Source organism: Heterodontus francisci, chromosome 37 (assembly GCF_036365525.1).
Source record: "Heterodontus francisci isolate sHetFra1 chromosome 37, sHetFra1.hap1, whole genome shotgun sequence".
Classification (NCBI taxonomy): Eukaryota; Metazoa; Chordata; class Chondrichthyes; order Heterodontiformes; family Heterodontidae; genus Heterodontus; species Heterodontus francisci.
The window spans coordinates 31343223-31362612 of record NC_090407.1 but is presented as its reverse complement, the minus strand read 5'-3'; the positions used below and the strand labels follow the sequence as shown (position 1 = coordinate 31362612).

General features: G+C 45.2%; 1 protein-coding gene across 4 annotated transcripts; it reads left to right on the top strand.

The window, feature by feature from the left end:
- Positions 1-3114: 3114 nt before the first annotated feature.
- Positions 3115-17856, top strand: LOC137351922 (F-box only protein 2-like). 4 transcript variants are annotated; one of them, XM_068016801.1, is made up of 7 exons: positions 3115-3217; positions 5643-5834; positions 8510-8795; positions 10242-10368; positions 13640-13735; positions 16142-16277; positions 16550-17856. In XM_068016801.1, the coding sequence occupies exons 3-7, from the start codon at positions 8546-8548 to the stop codon at positions 16682-16684; spliced, it is 744 nt and encodes a 247-aa protein (XP_067872902.1). In that variant the 5' UTR covers positions 3115-3217; positions 5643-5834; positions 8510-8545; the 3' UTR covers positions 16685-17856. The 4 variants fall into 4 exon arrangements, with proteins under 4 accessions (XP_067872902.1, XP_067872901.1, XP_067872904.1 ...); XM_068016803.1 differs by having other exon boundaries at positions 3118-3272; XM_068016800.1 differs by lacking the exon at positions 5643-5834.
- The last annotated feature ends 1534 nt before the right edge of the window (positions 17857-19390 follow it).

The window sequence follows — 19390 nt, the reverse complement described above, 5'->3', positions numbered from 1 at the left end:
TAGGCACCGGAAACGACAACGGCAAACCCAGTCCCTGTCGACTCTACAAAGTCCTCTTTACTAACATCTGGGGAGACCTGTCCCACAGACTAGTCAAGCAACAGCCTGACATAGTCAGACAGACAGAATCATACCTTACAGACAATGTCCCAGACACTGCAATCACAATCCCTGAGTATATCCTGTCCCACCGGCAGGACAGACCCAGCAGACGTGGTGGCACAGTGGTCTACAGTAGGAGGGAGTTGCCCTGGGAGACCTCAACATCGACTCCGGACCCCATGAAGTCTCATGACATCAGGTCAAACATGGGCAAGGTAACCTCCTACTGGTTACCACCTACTGCCCTCCCTCAGCTGATGAGTCAGTACTCCTCCATGTTGAACACCACTTGGAGGAAGCACTGAGGGTGGCAAGGGCACAAAATGTACTCTGGGTGGGGGACTTCAATGTCCATCAGCAAGAGTGGCTCGGTAGCATCACTACTGACCGAGCTGGCCGAGTCCTAAAGAACATAGCTGCTAGACTGGGTCTGCGGCAGGTGGTGAGAGAACCAATAAGAGGGAAAAACATACTTGACCTTGTTCTCACCAATCTGCCTGTCGCAGATGCTTCTGTCCATGACTGTATTGGTAGGAGTGACCACCGCACAGTCCTTGTGGAGACAAAGTCCCGCCTTCACATTGAGGATACCGTCCATCGTGTTGTGTGGCACTATCACCGTGCTAAATGGGATAGATTTCAAACAGAACTAGCAATGCAGAACTGGGCATCCATGAGGTGCTGTGGGCCATCAGCAGCAGCAGAATTGTACTCAACCACAATCTGTAACCTCATGCCCCGGCATATCCCCCACTCTACCATTACCATCAAACCAGGAGACCAACCCTGGTTCAATGAAGAGTGCAGGAGGGCATGCCAGCAGCAGCACCAGGCATACCTCAAAATGAGGTGTCAACCTGGGGAAGCTACAACACAGGACTATCTGCATGCCAAACTGCGTAAGCAGCATGCGATAGACAGAGCTACACGATCCCATAACCAACAGATCAGATCTAAGCTCTGCAGCCCTGCCACATCCAGCCGTGAATGGTGGTAGACAATTAAATAACTAATTGGAGGAGGTGGCTCCACAAATATCCCCATCCTTTATGATGGGGGAGCCCAGCACATCAGTGCAAAAGATAAGGCTGAAGCATTTGCAACAATCTTCAGCCAGAAGTGCTGAGTTGATGATCCATCTCGGCCTCCTCCTGAAGTCCCCAGCATCACAGATGCCAGACTTCAGCCAATTCGATTCACTCCGCGTGATATCAAGAAACGACTGAAGGCACTGGATACTACAAAGGCTATGGGTCCTGACAATATTCTGGCAATAGTACTGAAGACCTGTGCTCCAGAACTAGCTGCACCCCGAGCCAAGCTGTTCCAGTACTGCTACAACACTGGCATCTACCCTGCAATGTGGAAAATTGCCCACATATGTCCTGTACACAAAAAGCAGGACAAGTCCAACCCGGCCAATTACTGCCCATCAGCCTGCTCTCAATCATCAGTAAAGTGATGGAAGGTGTCATCAACAGTGCCATCAAGCAGCACTTGCTTAGTAGTAACCTGCTCAGTGATACCCAGTTTGGATTCCGCCAGGGCCACTCAGCACCTGACCTCATTACAGCCTTGGTTCAAACATGGACAAAAGAGCTGAACTCAAGCGGTGAGGTGAGAGTGAGTGCCCTTGACATCAAGGCAGCATTTGACCGAGTATGGCATCTAGGAGCCCTAGCAAAACTGGAGTCAATGGGAATCAGGGGGAAAACTCTCTGCTAGTTAGAGTCATACCTAACGCAAAGGAAGTTGTGGTTGTTGGAGGTCAATCATCTGAGCTCCAGGACATCACTGCAGGAGTTCCTCAGGGTAGTGTCCTAGGCCTAACCATCTTCAGCTGCTTCATCAATGACCTTTCTTCAATCATAAGGTCAGAAGTGGGGATGTTCGCAACTCCTCAAATACTGAAGCAGTCTGTGTAGAAACGCTGCAAGACCTGGGCAATACCCAGGGTTGGGCTGATAAGTGGCAAGTAACATTTGCGCCACGCAAGTGCCAGGCAATGATTATCTCCAACAAGAGAGAATCTAACCATCTCCCCTTGACATTCAATGGCATTACCATCGCTGAATCCCCCACTATCAACATCCTAGGGGCTACCATTGACCAGAAACTGAACTGGAGTAGCCATATAAATACTGTGGCTACAAGAGCAGGTCAGAGGCTAGGAAACCTGCAGTGAGTAACTCACCTCCTGACTCCCCAAAGCCTGTCCACTATCTACAAGGCACAAGTCAGGAGTGTGATGGAATACACTCCACTTGCCTGGATGGGTGCAGCTCCAACAACAGTCAAGAAGCTCGACACCACCCAGGACAAAGCAGCCCATTTGATGACAGCCCATCCACAAACATTCACTTCCTCCACTACCGACATACAGTGGCAGCAGTGTGTACCATCTACAAGATGCACTGCAGCAACGCACCAAGGCTCCTTAGACAGCACATTCCAAACCCGCGACCTCTACCACCTTGAAGGACAAGGGCAGCAGATGCATGGGAACACCACCACCTGCAAGTTCCCGTCCAAGTCACACACCATCCTGACTTGGAACTATATCGCCGTTCCTTTACTGTCGCTGGTCAAAATCCTGGAACTCTCTTCCTAACAGCACTGTGGGTCTACCTATCCCACATGGACTGCAACGGTTCAAGAAGGCAGCTCACCACCACCTTCCCAAAGGCAATTAGGGACGGGCAATAAATGCTGGCTTAGCCAGCGACGCCCACATCCCATGAATGAATTTTTAAAAAGGAGATAAACGGAATAATCTGTAAAAGTACGAGTCTTAAAAATGACAAATTAGTGTAAACCTCACTTTCAGTGAGCTAATGTAACGAAATGTGTTAGGCTTGTGCAGTGTTGTTCCCCGATAAAAAAAAATAAGTGCAAGGGATGTGCAACAGGCACTGAAATAGACCGTCACACACCGTGCAGTTTATATGCTGCTGGCCTTTTCTTTCCATATATTACGGTCACTGACTGGGCTGAGCACCAGGTTATTGATGTTGCACAGAGCATGTGCAGCTCAGTGCTGTTGCGTGCGACAGTTGCACTGACTGAGGTTTCAGCTAACTAAGAGACCAGGTCTGAATCTCCACAGGAAGAGGCCGTAAGTAGCAGAATACAAGAGATGGTGTAATCGCAACACAAGAATGTAGTTAAAAGTAAGGGAAATCTGTCTCCTTTAAATTGAGAAGGATAGGTAAAGGCCGAGGCCTGTAGTACAGGACATCACCAAGGTTGGAAAGAATATGAGAGGAGAGGAGTGAAGATGTGATGATCTAGTGATGGTTAGCTTGGGTTTTAGTTACAGAGGTGAGGAAGCAATAGAATTGGCTCAAAAATATGCTTTGTCCAGAGATTTAAGATGAGGTACAATTTATCTTTCTGTTCAGTGCTTGTACATTTTCCAGTTAGTTATAAAAAGCTGAAGGTTTTCTACTGAAAGGTTACAACATGCTTATAGTGCCTCCAGAAATAGAAAATGTAGCAGTGATCTAATGTGAGTCACACCATGGATTTATACCATGAACTGTGTTTAAACACTGCAATGCAGATCAATCTGGAGTCCTGCCAGTGGTGTGGCACCTCAGATGACTTTACAGGCCTGACTTTTTTTCCACCTCTCTTTAAATGTTGTAACTATAATACCCTGAGCATAGCAGTTTTATACTCTTACCGTTGCAAAGTGCAGGGTTGCTTTTCACTCGCCTTAGAAGGAAGGAGGCTCATGTGGAGCATAAACACCAGCACAGACCAGTTGGGCCGAATTGCTTGTTTCCGTGCTGTAAATTCTATGTAATTCTATGACAAGGAAGACCAGTGTTTAGAGAATTATGTGTGACGAAGCTTTGAGTTTTAGGGAGCAGAGTGCGTAATACAGAGTAATATAATGTCAGACTGTAACATTATAGTGTGATATCAGTATAATACAGTAATAAATATAGTGAAATACATGAAAATATAATATAATAATATAAAGTAAGAGCGACAGGAGCAATATCATGGGAACACCATCACCTCCAATAATGGGAACAAACTGTACCTGTGTCCTGATGTATTCTCTGAGGTGTAACAGCAGCAACGACACAGAGACCCAATCTGTCCAGCACCTCTCGCCTTTCATGGTCCTATTACATTATGATATTATGATCCAACATTCTAGTTCATTACAATATGATACTCCAACGTATTATAATAATCTGTATCACAATATGATTTGAGGGTAAGTTTCCTAATCCTAAACTCCCAGCAGGGAACTGCCCTTGAAGGAACCACAGCTCAGTGATCAGATTACAGTAGTGCCAAGCCCATCAGTGAATTATCCGTTCCTTTTTTTAAATTATTTTGCTCTGGGGATGTGGGCATTGCTGGCAAGTCCTCCAGTCACCCATCATCCTGACTTGGACATATGTTGTCATTCCTTCATGCTCACCGTTCTCCATTGTCGCAGGGTAGATATTCTGGAATTTTTCGACCTAACATCACGGACTGCAGCAGTTCAAGGAGAGGGCTCACCATCACCTTCTCAGGGCTCCTAGCAACGGGCAATAAATGCCAACCTCACTAGTGACACCCACATCCCCAGAACAACATAATCTAAAAAGCAAAACGGATAAATTCATTGATCGGCCTGACAGTGCTGTAATCCCATTACTGAGCTTTAATCCCTTTGAGGGCAGCTCCCCTCTGGGAGTTTAGGAACAGGAAACATAACGTCTAATTATATTGTGATACAGATTATTATAATACGTTGCAGCATCATTGCACCGAACTAGGTTATTGGGCATAATATCATAATGTAATGGACGATGAAACTTGAGAGGTGCTGGGGTGATCAGGTCTCTGTGTCATTGCTGCTTTACAACTCAGGGGAACATCTCAGAAGACATTACAGTTTGCTCCCATTAAAATAGGCTGTTTCTCCAGGGATCTTTTTCTTCTCTCTTTCTTGGTAATAGCTGGCATGTATGCTTTTCTGGGCACTGGTTGCTCTCCAGTGCCTCACCCAGGTAGTCATTCTTCATGTGCAAGATTAGGCAGTGAGTGTCAGTGGAGAATCCAGTATGTGAGGCATCAGCACCAAGTCCTCACCTGATGTCCAGACATATCTTTCCGACAGCTGTCACTGGACAGTGTTCAGGACCAAGAACTCTGGCTGATCATCTCTTCACACTCTGAGCTAGGGGCACCAATTGTAACACCCCTACCAGAACAGCACAATAAATCTCTTTTTAAAAAGTACATGGGATCTACACACGCAAGCTTAGGGGAAAAAAACACAGGCAAATAAATGAGTGCCCTTGATTAGTCCATCTATTTGCTCCAGAATCTTTCACGTCTCTCCTCCCCTGTGGTCTAACTGAAGGTTGATAGTTGACTATTTACTAGGCCTCTCGCTGTGATACTCTTGACCAGTCACTGGGAGTAGGCTTCCCACTCATCTGGTTTAGAGCAGGCCGTCCTGTTTTTAAGCACCAGATTTTAAAATCAGTCATTTCTTTTCCATTTGCCTCTCTTTCTCATGTTTCTAGGTAAATTGAACCCTAATAAATTGACATAATCACAAACTGGAAGCCAACTCTGAAATTCAGAAGAAGGAAGATGAAAAACAATTTGTATTGAACTATCTCACATTGAGGGTGCTGGGTATATAAAACAGACTGACCAGGAGGCTGATTCAGGAGGGAAGCAGATAGATATATGGCAGAGAAAGGGATTGAGAGGTATGAGATCGACTAGTCCTTGTTATATTCAACCTTTGGAATTGGTGGATGCACCTGATCTTTTATGGTCCTGTACACCCCAATGTAACAATGATATTGAGATGTTAATTATTAAGGTTATAAGATGTTTGAAAATTCAAGTCTGACAAGTCAAAAATGGTTGAAATGTTATCCTTTTATTGTGTTTGACTGAGTCCAAACACAAGCAATTTCTTTAACCAGTAAACACACCGAGAAATTAAAGCAATTACCCCGTTTTTCCCTGGTTAAAGACGTAACCTTTGTCGATGCTGCCTCGCTCTACAAATTGGGTAGAAAAGCTCAAGATCTTTACAGGTCACTCGTCGCACAGACTGTCCGAGATGATTCATTAGATCCTGATAACAAGTATTGTGACCAAGACGCAAGAAATGACATAGTTTCCACGAAACACCAACTGTCACCTTGTTACCATCCTAGCCTATTGACCCACTTTCTATCCCAAAACTAACTTGGCTGTCTCGTTTCACAATGTGGCGGCAAAAATAAGTCAATGGGCATGAAACCCACATCCTGTATCTCTGCCGAAGCTGAGCAGTATAGTCTGCTAAACCATACCCTGACATATTAAACCCCAAAGCATCTGGGAATGAACAACTGGAACCATGGGCCAGAATTTTACATCGGGCCGAAGGCCCCGCCCATCAGCAGAAAAAGTCAGTGGTGAGCCCACCTCTGCTGGGAGTGGTGGCCACTGCTGGGACTGCACCTAGCCAGGTCCAGCACATGGACAATGTCCCGGAATACAGGCAAGTGTGTGGGGCCTTGCTGGGGACAATTGGCTGGGATGGTTAGGTGGGGGGGTGTCAATCGAAAGGGGGGGGAGGTGCTCCAGTGCGGACGGCTTGTGCCACGGAGGGGGTCCCTCTATCAGGAGGGTCCCCAACAGCCCGCAAGGAGGCTGCCAGGTTTTACTGGGCAGCCTTCTGAGCTACTGAACCACCCGTCCTCCACTGGTAATATACCAGTGCCAGCAGGAGGAGTCCCTTAAGTGGCAATTAATTGGCCATTTAAGGGCTTTAATTTGCCTGGGGTGAACAGGCTGCTTGTTACCTCTGCTGCCGCAAAATTGCATCGGTGGGGAGGTGGTAGAAGGCGACGAGAACGGCACCCACGCCTCCCACTCAATTTTACGCACCCTATCCCGCCAACCCCCGCCCCACCACCTCCAGCCCACTCCCACGGGTGGAGTAAAATTCCAGCCCATTTCATTATTTCTAGCTACAGTACAAATTCACAGGCCATTTGTAAGTCAAAAGAAAGGAAAACCTTTAATCATATGAGATTAAACCAGCTCCAATCCCTATGCATACATGCAGACAACTGGAGTATCTTCAAAGATGTTCAATTAATTTTCACAATCTACAAAGCAAACATCAGAATTCATGTCATGATCTTATCTCCCACCTACTTCTGCCAAACTCTCACTCTGAGGTATATCGTGTGGATCAACTTCCTCTTCAACTTTCCCCATCTCTCTCCCTCTCAGGTGGAACCTTGGGTTAGATTTTCAACTTGCACCTGGATGTCAAACCGCCATTGTAGAATGGACACCTGTTATAACATTCCAGGGAATACAATCCTAGTTTATGCAATGTCGCCTCATAATTTACACCTCGGAGTCCAGGTATCATTCTGGTAGATCTACACTGCGCTCCCTCCAAGGCCAATATATCCTCCGTAAGGCGTGGTGCCCAGAATTGCTCACAGTACTCCAGGTGTGGTCTAACCAGGGCTTGTATAACTGAAGCATGACTTCTACCCCCTTGTGTTCTAGTCCTCCTAGATAGACCAGCATTCCATTAGCCTTTTTGATTAGTTTCTGTAGATTTTAACAATCTATATACTAGGACCCCCAAATCTCTTTGGATCGCCATTGTTTCTAGCATTTCACAGGTTAAAATATCTGCTGTTCTGCCCTTTTTTGATCCTAAGTGAGTGACCACACACTTGCCTATATTGAAATCCATTTGCCACAGTTTTGCTCATTTACTTAATCCATTAATACCTCTTTTGTAATATTATGCTTCCAGTTCTATGCCTGGGCAGCAAGTTGAAAGAAGCTTACCCCCTTCTTATGTCCCAATATTTCTTTCAGGCTCCAACTGAAGTTTTCAAACCCTAAATTTTACAGGCCGGGTTTCTTCTCCAGAAACAATAAGGCTGAGGGGTAACCTGATAGAGATCTTTAAGATCATGCAACGGTTTGACAGGGTAGACACAGAGAAAATGTTCCTACCTGTGGGCAGGACCAAAACTGGGGGTCATAAATATATGATATTCAGTAACAAATCCAACAGGGAATTCAGGAGAAACTTCATTACCCAAAGAATGTGGAATTCACTACCACATGGAGTGGTTGAGGTGAAACTACATAAAATCATCAGGGAGCAAGGAATAGAAGGATATGCTGATAGGGGTTAAATGAAGAAGGATGGGAGGAGGCTCATGTGGACCAGGATTGTCCTGTTGAGCCAAGTATCCCATATCTGTGCGTTACATTCTATGTAATTCTATGTTCTGCTTCTACTGTTTTAAACTAACTTGTTAAGCCAAATAGTTCTGCTGATGTCATATGCCATGATGTCCACCTTTTGTCAAAATCTAAACTAATCTCTCTGAAATATTCTTTACAGCTGAAGCAGACGCTTGACCAGAAGCCATTGAATAATATGGCCGCCATAGAGTCTTTACCTGAGCAGGTTTTGCTCAAAATCCTTTCCTACATCCCTCAAAAAGAGTTGGTTTTCATCTGTAGACTCGTCTGTCAACAGTGGAAGGAGCTTGTGGATGGACTAAACCTACAATTTCAAGATGACGATTTGCCAAAACAAAAGCAGGATATAAAGACAGAAGACTGGGATGCATTTTATTTTTGTACACCTGTGAAAAAAAATCTAATCAAGAACCCATGTGGAGAAGGTTTGTCCCAGAAACTTGTGGTCATGTATGTTCGACAGAATCATGCTTGTTTTCTCTTTGCATGTGCATTGAATGGTCCCGGTAACTCCCTAGCTGGAGTGGCTTTGAAATATAAAGGGATCCACAGGAATATTAGGAACAATAATGGGCCATTCAGCCCCTCGAGCTCAATTAGATCCTGGCTGATCTGTACCTCAACTCCATTTACCCACCTTAGCTAAAGATCCTTTGATATCCTTACTCAACAAAAATCTATCGATCTCTTTATTGAAAGCTCCAATTGTCCAGGCAACCACAAGCCATTTGAGAATTGCAGATTTACATGACCCTTTGATTTCTCTCTTAAATGCCCTAGCTCTAATTTTAAGATTGTTCCTCCCATTCTTGATTCCCTTGCTAGAGGAAGTAGGTTCTCTGCATCGACTCTCTGGAATTCTTTGATCATCTTAAACACCTCGATCAGATCAACACCCAAAATTGATCGCTTATTTCTACTAAGCTATTCAATCCCATTCAGCATGGTAAAAGGGTTGTTACAGTTGGCCGTCGTAGCACCCACCCGTAGTGCAGGGAGGCAAAAGAAAGAAATTTAAAAACTTGCATTGATATAGCACCTTTCAGGACCTCAGGATGTCCCAAAGCACTTTACATGCAATTGAGTACTTTTGAAGTGTAGTTGCTATTGTAATCTAGGAAGCGTGGCAGCCAAATCGTGCACAGCAAGCTTCCATAGACATCAATGAGATACATGACCAGATAATCAGTTTTAGTGATGTTGGTTGAGGGATAAATATTGACCAGGGTGAGTTTTGCTGCTCTTCTAAACAATGCCATAGGATCTTTTACATCCACCTGAGAGGGCAGACGGGGTCTCAGTTTAACATCTCATCCAAAAGACCGTTCCTCCAGCAGTGCAGCACTCACTCAGTACTGCAGTGGAGTGTCAGCACAGATCATGTGCTCAAAATCTCTGGAGTGGACCTTGAACTCACAACCTTCTGACTGAGAGGTGAGAATGCTAACCACGGAGTCATGGCTGACAAAAATAAGAAAGATTAGGTAGGATTCCTGTCCCTGTTCGCTATTCAACATCCTGTGCTGAAACAGCTTATGTGTGGATGTTGGTTGAGGGCAAAGTGGAGCTTGGCTTTGCCACACCCATCAGCCTATCAGACCCTGGGTTTCACTGTCCTTTACTGACAGAATGGTCATTGGGTAAGGTGCCAAAGGCCTGGAAACCACATCCAGCACAAGTCACCAACCTCAGGAGAGATGGTGAATTCGAAAGATTGGATGGGAAAGAAAAACAAACAAAAAGATAATTGCATCTCCTTAAAAGGAAATAGATAAGTGTATAGGGAACACATAACATTCTCGAAATTTAAAAATGTATAAATTATCCAAGTGATGTATGGAGTAACAATTTGTCTTTTCCAATTTTCACAGAAGAATTCAACTTCTGGGTACTTACAGATAATGATGGAGATGGATGGAAAGTTGAAGATCTTCCAGGAGACAGTGGGAAGCCCTTTCCTAATCAAAACATCCAAAAATATTTTGTTACATCTTTCGAGTAAGAATTCCAAGAATATCCTACAGAGGTCGATGAGTTACTGTGTCAGCAAAGCTCCTCTTTTTTCATTTGTCCAGCTCTGTGGGTCCACCTTCACCTGGTTCCACTCTTACCTGTCCAAACATAGCCAGCACATTTTCAGCAATGGTCCAATCACCCAGTGGTGGAGCCCATGGGGAGGTGTTGGGGAGTGAGGGTGGTCATGACCTCCCAAATTATTTTGAGGTTGGCCCATGTGGCTTTGGAGGACCAACCCTGTTTCACTTCTAGAAACCTCTGTTACCTGCCTTCAGGTTGCAGGTTTGGAGTAGGTAACTCAGCCCTCGCCAGTTCCCCCTCTGCCAGCTGGCCAACTCTTGAGTTGGATCCCCTTCACAACCCAGTCATTCCAACCTAGCTCAGTCACTGCAATTGCCCAACACCCCCACCCCGTCCCTCCTCCCCCGCACCGCACACACACAGTCATGTCTAGAGTTCCCCAAAGATCCTTAGCCCACTCCTCTTCCTTATCTGTCTGCTGCCCATCAGTAACATTATCTGCTGGCATGGGATCAGCCTCCCTCACCCCCACCACCACCCCTTGTGCTGTCTGACAGACAGTTTAATGTTAAATCATGCATTAATCATTACATCCTCCAGCTGAACATTGAGAAGACAGCACCAGAAACCCTGCTGCCTTGCTATTGACTCCATCACCCTCCCCCTCCCCCTGCCAGTCGTTCAGCTGAAACCTTGGCAACCTGCTTAACCAGACCTGAGCTTCAAATTTCACATCCTATACCATGCCTCTGCAACAATGCTCAGCTCCACCCTTACCTCAGCCACAACTGCCACCATTATCCATGCTTTTGCTACGTCTAGACTTGTTTTCTCATGTGTTACAAAGTCTGACCTGCTATGCTTTCTGGAGTTCAGTGGCATCAGTCACTCCCATCAGTGATCTGAGTGTCTTACCTTGGCTCACAATGCCTTATATCAACTAGCATAGAGGCTGTAATAGTAATATCCCATTGGCATCTGGGCCATGTCATGCGTGTCATTCATTCGTCAATCTCTCCAAAGCTGGATTTGAGTGAACACTTGTTGAGATGAGGCCTGATACAAACCAATAAGCTGTAAGTGAACGTACAGGACAGTAGCCATAATTAGACCCAGTCATTTTCTTTTAATGATTCATTCTCCAGATGTGGGCATCACTGATAAGGTTGGCATTTATTGCCCATTCCTAGATGTCCTGAGAAGCTGCTAATGGACCTTCTTCTTGTACTTCTATATATTCTTGTTGTTCTTTGCAATGGTGTGATTCAACTGAGTACTTTGCTGGGCCATTCATAGGGCAGTTCAGAGGATAACCGGTTCCTTCTCGAAAGGGCATTCATGAACCAGTTGAGTTTTTATGACAATCCAATGACCACAGCTTCATAGTCATTTGTTTTCCTGCCCTATTTCAGGATTTATTTTACCTGATTTCAAATTCTAAAATTGCCACAGTGCAAATCGAGTTGATGTTTTCTGGATTACTGGTCCAGTAATATAACCACTACATGATCATACTTACAGTGTGGCCCAGGAAGACAGAAGCTTGGACACCCCTTTGGAGAGCATGGCTAAGCTTTATCCTCTCTGCAACCTGCAACGTGCCTGAACACCAACAACAGAGGAGTACCTCATCGTGGAGCATTTTGCATTGTTCATGTTGACTGAAATTACCAATTAATACTGAATTAGAGGTAGCTGTAGGTCTTCACCCTTACCTGGAATGAACTGTTTTGAAATTTTGCACATTCAATGCGCATGGGATACTTATCCTCTGTGACTGGTGGGCCGTTCAGGGAATAGCAACTCACCACACCTCATTCAACAGCATCATCCAAATCTGTGACCTCTACCACCTAGCAGACACATGGGAACACCACCACCTGCAAGTTCCTCCACACACCCATCCTAACTTGAAACTATATCACCATTCCCTCATCGTCACTGGGGCAAAATCCTGGAACTCCTTCCCTAACAGCACTGTGGGCCTGCCTATACCACATGTACTGCAATGGCGACTCACCACCACATTCTCGAGGGCAATTAGGGAGGGTTAATAAATGCTGGCCTTGTCAACAACGCTCACGTCCCAAGAACGAGTGAAAAAGAGTGCCTGGTTGGCACAGCCAACAACATTATGGTTTCGATTATAATTTTTCTTTTTATTCAAATAAGACTTTATGTTTAAAGTATTCTATTGGTCATGCCTCCTCACAAGAGGGGTGCTCAGAGAATTGTTTTCCTGTCGATGACACTGGGGCAATCCAGTATCACCCTTATTGGTCCCTCAGAAATAAGCATAGGACTTCAGAGGGTGGAGAGGAGATTTACTAGAGTGATACCAGGGATAATGGACTTCACTTACATGGGGAGATTGGAGAAACTGGGCTTGTTCTCCTTAGAGCAGACAAGGTTAAGGTGAGATTTAATTATGTGCAATATTATGGAGAGTTCTGATAAAGTAGATAGGGAGAAACTTTCCACTGACAGGAAAGTCAGTACCAAGAGGAAACAGATTTAAGGTAATTGGCAAAAGAACCACAAGGGGAGATGAGAGATTTTCTCATGATGCGAGTTGTTGTGATCTGGAATGCACTGGCTGAAAGGGTTGGGAAGCACAATCAATCGTAACGTTCAAAAGGGAATTGGATATATAGCAAAGATTTAGTCCTGTATGTCTGCTTTTCTTTCATTCTTATCACTATTAATTTAGATGCAGAGGGAAAAAGTTGTTCCACGAGATTCTAGGAAATGTTCCTTGAGAAAAGTTGTAACTTCTAGTTTTCTCAAGGACCGTTTGTGAAGCAGTTTTGCCAAAAGCACATAATGGTTGTTACCAGTTTAATTATCAAGTACTTTGGATGTATGCATGAAAAGTGAAAAGATGGAGAAAGAGTGGGATTGCATAGCTCTTTCAAAGAGCCAGCACAGGCACAATGGGCTGAATGGTCTCCTTCTGTGCTGTAGGATTTCATTATCCTTGGACTCTTATAGCCAACAGATAGGTGAGACATTTACTCAGGTGCCAGAGGTGAGGATGATGTCAAACTCGGCTAGTCCCCAGCTGTTCAGTCTCTGTTTTGTGGTTGATGAGCCTGAGACAATGTAGCAGAAGTGCATGAAGCAGTTGTTCAAACTCAGGCCTAAGCAGCTGCCCTACTAACAGCAATATACAGCATCTTTATTAACAGCTATTAAGAGCTGTCTTCAGTTGTTGCATTTTTCTCTTTATTAGATGGTGCCAAAAATCTCAACTAATTAACCTGGTCTCCGAAGGATTTGAAGCAGAGACACTGGACAACGTTCAGCCTCCTATTACTGTGAAGGACTGGTAAGCAAGCTGGAAAACACAATGTCATTCAGTCAGTTACAATGGATAATACTGCCCACATCTGAGTGGAACTTCAATGGGATGCACCTGTCTCCTTATGTACATTGCAAAATTGTACCTTAGCTTAGTGGGCAAATGCTTCATACGCAATCACGCTAATCTGTGCAGACCAAGAACGTTCCAAGTTTGGTTGTTGGGCTGCTCTGAGTTAACAGGTTTAAGACTGGATAGCTACAATTAACATGGATGAGATCAAGAGAGGATAAACAATCGACCAGGATTTCCTGAAACACTGTGTCTGCAGACACGATGTCAGGACAGGATTGGGTTCGGCTGCCATGCCTTCTATAGCTGACTAACTAGTGACACTCGCTGTCCAACCTGGTAACACTCAGCCATGTTGACAAGGACCCCTGGGTGTTGTGGGCACCTCTTGACCTGGACCCCAGTCTGACTGAGTGCCTTTAAACAAGGGAAGAAGGGAGACTTGGAAGAGAAGCAAAATTGCGTCTCCGTGTCCAATCATTTTTGTATTGTCAGTTCTGCTTAGTGTTAAATTTACAATTCATGCTCTGCCAAACACTAACATTAACCATACATTGATGACATTGTACAAATAGGGTATGGTTGCTTATCAACTCTTTACTCATCCTTATACTTATTACACAATCTGAATCCCAATTGTTCTCATTAAATGGATTAGAGTTCACTGTAGTTTAAGTACAGATCGGGGGTGGGGGGGAGGGGTGCGGAGTGGTACTGACTGGATTGCTCCATGGAGAGCCAGCATGGATTCGATGGGCCGAATGGCCTCCTTCTATGCCGTAAATGACTCTATGACTCTAGATCAGGGAACCGATCAGTCTTGCCTATGACAGCTTTTCAAAAGGTGTAGGAGGTGAGGGGAGAAGAAGGTGGGGGAGGGAGAGAGGAGGGAAGTAAAGAGGAACAGTGAGAAGAGAGGGTAAGGAGAGGAAGGGGTGAAAGGAGGGGAGGGGAGGGGAGGAGAGAGGATTAGGCGGGGAGAGGAAGGTGGGTAAGAGGTGAGGAGAGGAGGTGGAGGTGATGAGAGGATGGGAGGGAAGTGGAGGGGAAGGGGGAGAGGAGAGGAGGGGATCAGGAGGGGAGGTGAGAGGAGGGGCAGAGAGGGGAGGGATGAGAGGATGGGAGGGAAGCAGAGGGGAAGGGGGAGAGGAGAGGAGGGGAGCAGGAGGGGAGGTGAGAGGAGGGGCAGAGAGGGGAGGGATGGGAGGGAAGCAGAGGGGAAGGGGAGGGGAGAGGTGGGGTGAGAGAAGGGGAGAGGTAGGGGTGAGGAGGGAAGTGAGAGGAGGGTAGGGGAGAGGAGGGTGAGGTGTGGAGGTGGAGAGGAGGTGAGATGAGGGGTGGGGACAGGAGGGGTGAAAGGAGGGTAGGGGTGAGGAAGGTGGGGAGAGGAGAATGGGAGCAGAGGGTGAGGAGAGGAAGGTGGAGAAGAAGGAAGGGGAAAAGAGGATGCTGGAGAGGAAGGTGGAGGAGAGGAGATTGAGGAGAGGAGGTAAGAGAAGAGGACGGTGGAGAAGAGGGGAGGGAAAGGACAGAGGATGGAAAGGGATGAGGGGAGAGGTGGGCAGAGGTGAGGAGGGGAGATGGGTTGAGGGGAGAGGGGGGGAGAGGCAGGCACATTGTGAGAGCAGTGTGTGCTCCTCACATTTCAGGCATCACGCTTCAAAGTATGAAAAGTGCAGGAGTAAAAGGATAGGATAAAAGCCCCCCAGCTACTTCTGACTGCTTTTCCTCACCTTGATAACCTGCCTCCTCAAGGGCAGTAGTTGAACATTTACAGGCAACTGTCAATCTGTAGCAACGGCAAGCCTCAGGATGTATTTATTCAAACCACTTCCCCACCCTTTAAACGGCAGCCTTAAAGGGACAGATGAGAATAAAGATCATTAAAGGGGCAGGCGAGAATAAAGATAGCTCCACCTTAGCAGCATAACTCACCACTGTGCTGCAGATTCTAGCCATTCCAAGAGCAATAGAAATTAATTAGAATGCACAGCACAGAAACAGGCCATTCGGCCCAACCTTGCTTCATAGCATCCTATCAACATATCCTTCTATTCCTTTCTCCCTCATGGGTTTATCAAGCTTTCCATAAAGGCATCTACACCAGTCGCCTCAACTACTCCATGTGTAGCAAGTTCACATTCTCAACACTGTCTTAGTAAAGAAGCTTCTCCTGAGTTCCATATTTGATTTATTATCCCCTAGGTCTGAACTCCCCCATGGCTAATGTTGCTCATAACTCTTGAATTACAATGTCTAAGTTGATGAATACACCACATTATGTCTCAGTATAGCTACTGAGTTGCTTCCTGAAAGATATCTGTGATTTGCCCATGAGGTATGGTTCTTCTTCATCCCTAGGTATGCAGGGAGGCACGACTCTGGTTTTGACTATGAACTACACGTCGAACTTCTGTCTGAAGACATGAGCATGATCGAGGAGTACAAGTCTGACACAATTCATGTCCCACAGTGGAGTGACGCAGAATGGAAGGAGGTACATTAGGCAAGAATGAAAAATGAGTAAATCCCTCACTTACTTGTGAGGAATGTTGTGGTTAAAGGGGAAGGGAATTCAAAGGGGGAATACTTGTAAAAACTGCTTTTATACCTAGGATTTGCTGGAGGCTGACAGCATGAATTACAATGCCTCACTTCGGCCTGATAGTATCTTGCTATGTTAAAGGTGCTATATAAATACAAGTTGTTGTTGAATGCGACCACTCCCAATTAACCATTCAGTAATGATTGGCTTTGCTTGATTTGCAGATATCAAACACTTTCACAAACTATGGGCCTGGTGTTCGATATGTAAAGTTTACACATGGAGGAAAGGACTCACAGTTTTGGGGAGGATGGTATGGTGCCAGGATCACCAACAGCACTGTCACCGTGGAGCAATAACCTTGCCCCAAACTGATCAGCCGATGCTTTTTGCAACCGACTTTGCACTATTTTTACTTAGCGTGGCATGAGTTCTATTTTCCAGCAGGTCCCAGTATATTGGACAAAGGCATTCTATTCATACCGATTGTGCCAAAGGAAATAGATACTTAGCACAGTGCACGCAGTAGCCTGGCAGAGGTAACAGCAAACAGAGGATTTAAGCTGAGGAATACCAAACAATATACTCTCCCCACCACTCCCCACCCAACCCTCTTCCTCCCTCCCCCTCCTTCCCTCACTCTCCTGGCAATGAATTCATATTGTCCTGCATTAAATGCCAACTAGAAAAAATAGCTGGGGCAGCTAATGTGGTTGATTTTATTCCAGCTGACCACAACCCCCATGAATGCATGCACTGCACAACACTGCATTTGTGTTATTTGGTCTGCTCGGTTGGGATGAATCTGTGAGACACAATTAACAAATAACTCCGCAGCCAGAAGTTCTAACTGTGAATAATTCCTATATTTCCCCTGTGCTGTCACTTATATCTGTGCTAGTTTTAATTGAGCAGGACAACCTCATGTAGTCTGCCAATCAGAGTTCGCCAGAGACGCAACGACCTGCAATCCGAGGAAGTAGTACAATGCTTTAGTTGGATTTGAACAATTGTTATTTGGCCATACGCATCCTTTGTCTATACCAATGATCCTGTTAAATACAATTGGCAAAGAGTTATGATGTGTATAACATTTACTGCCTTAATGGCCAAGGCTCCTTTTCCTAGTTCTTTAGCTCTTCACAAAATCTGCAAAATTCATTCTCCAAAATAACACATTCCTTCCAATCTCAGAATCTATCTGAACCATAATCGCTGAACACATAATATTTTGCTGCATCAGGGAGAGCTACAAGAAACATTGAGTTTCCCGAGAAACATTGAAAGGTTAGCTTGGACGTAGAATTTTCTGAAATCCTTTTTCATGTGAAGCAGGGGCTTCTAGTGGCTGAAGAAAGTAACTGCAAGCTTTGGCAATGAACAGCAATAATGCATTTTGGGGAAAAGAGGTACTGACATGAAACCAGTGTTTCTAGGTCGAGGGGAAAATGTCATTCATGGTAAATAGGAGCTACAGCATTGAAATGTATGCACACATATGTAATGTGAATAAAATCAATGTCTAATTGATCGTCTGTCTATATGGTGATCTGTTTCTGTCAAATTCAGTCTTGTTTTGTGTAAAAGTAAAATGGAAGATTCTGCATTGACTCTTGTGATTCTGGCCACTTAGCTGCAACTATAATAGTTCAAAATTAGAAACTGTTGGGGATTAACACAGAGGGACAGTGACAATCTTGCTTTTCGTAAGCAGCATCTTTGTGACCTCACTCAGCCTTTGATTGATGGCCTCAATCTTGAGGGGGCTATCGTGTGATACCAGTTAGCACACTGCTGCCCTTGCCCTATGCCTAGCTAATGCTTTGCCCTGGCACAGCCTTCATTTCCTTCCCTGTCAGTAACTGGGTCCAGAGATGTCTGCACATCACATCAGGGACCACATCATTGTATATAGAACACCATGTGCATGCATGTCCTGATATTTGCATACCTCTCCAGGCCTCATTTTTAGTATGAAAACATGGGAAACTTCAAGGATTTTTTTTCCTTAAGTTCAGGAAAAATACTTTTTATTGATTCCCCATCCAAAAACACCTGGAAATCTATTGGTACCAATAAACAAAAAAAAATTAACCTGCCTTATTTATAATGTAATGGGGTTTTCAACAGCAACTGAGAAAGCAGCTACTGAAAACTGCTCTTCACCCTCCTCCTCCCTCCATCTTACCCTCCGATAGTCATTTTTCAACCAGGCAATAAAATGACCACGCTAACTGCAAGCAACCTGGGAGACCCAGCTCAAGGGTGACTATGGATTAATGCTCAGAGGAAGCATTCATTAATCAGAAGAGGTCACATTTCTGTTCAAAACGTCTAATGTAACGCCTTCATTGTCTTCAGCACGTTACCATCCTCCGCACATGTTTTGAGTCCCTGTTCATGCTGTCCACACAGGGAGCCACTGAAGTCAGATGTTTTCCAGGCCCTGCGAAACTGCACAAATGGGGCCTGAAAGACGTGATCAACATACACAAAGCAGATGGTTGGTAACTATGTGGCTCTGGCACTGTCGCTGTACTCCAGCTGATTGTGACCATTTCAAGCCATGTCTTGAAGGCTATAAACTAAAAGAAGTCATTCTAAACCTGGCCATGCCAAAGGAACTTTGGGAACAGGGGCAGGCCATTCAGCCCCTTGGGCCTGCTCCTACCATTGAATTAGATCATGGCTGATCTGCACCTCAACTCCATTTCCCACCTTTACTCCAAATTCTTTGATACCCTTAACCCAAAAATCTCCAATTGCCGCAGCGTCAACAGCCTTTGGGAAGACAGAACCAAATTTCCGCTGAACATCAAAACACTCTTTCCAGGACTGTCACAGGCCTCATCTCTTCCAGAGATTGTCCCTCCATGCTCTCCAATGTCATTGTTGCCTAACCCCGAACAGCCTGCTTCAGCCTCCTTCCCAAAATCCACAAACAGGACTCTCCTGATAGATCCATTGTTTCAGCCTATTCCTGCCCTACTGAACTGGTTTCTTCCCATCTCAACTCTATTTTTTCTCCCCCTCGTCCAGTCTCAACAATCTCCAACTGTAACCTC

What these genes read in the sequence shown, in the direction of transcription:
- LOC137351922 (XM_068016800.1), top strand. Translation starts at nt 8,546, where the DNA reads ATGGCCGCCATAGAGTCTTTACCTGAGCAGGTTTTGCTCAAAATCCTT. An exon ending in CAAGAACCCATGTGGAGAAG is followed by an intron (nt 8,796 to 10,241) that starts GTTTGTCCCAGA and finishes CAATTTTCACAG; the next exon opens with AAGAATTCAACTTCTGGGTA. An exon ending in TATTTTGTTACATCTTTCGA is followed by an intron (nt 10,369 to 13,639) that starts GTAAGAATTCCA and finishes TCTCTTTATTAG; the next exon opens with ATGGTGCCAAAAATCTCAAC.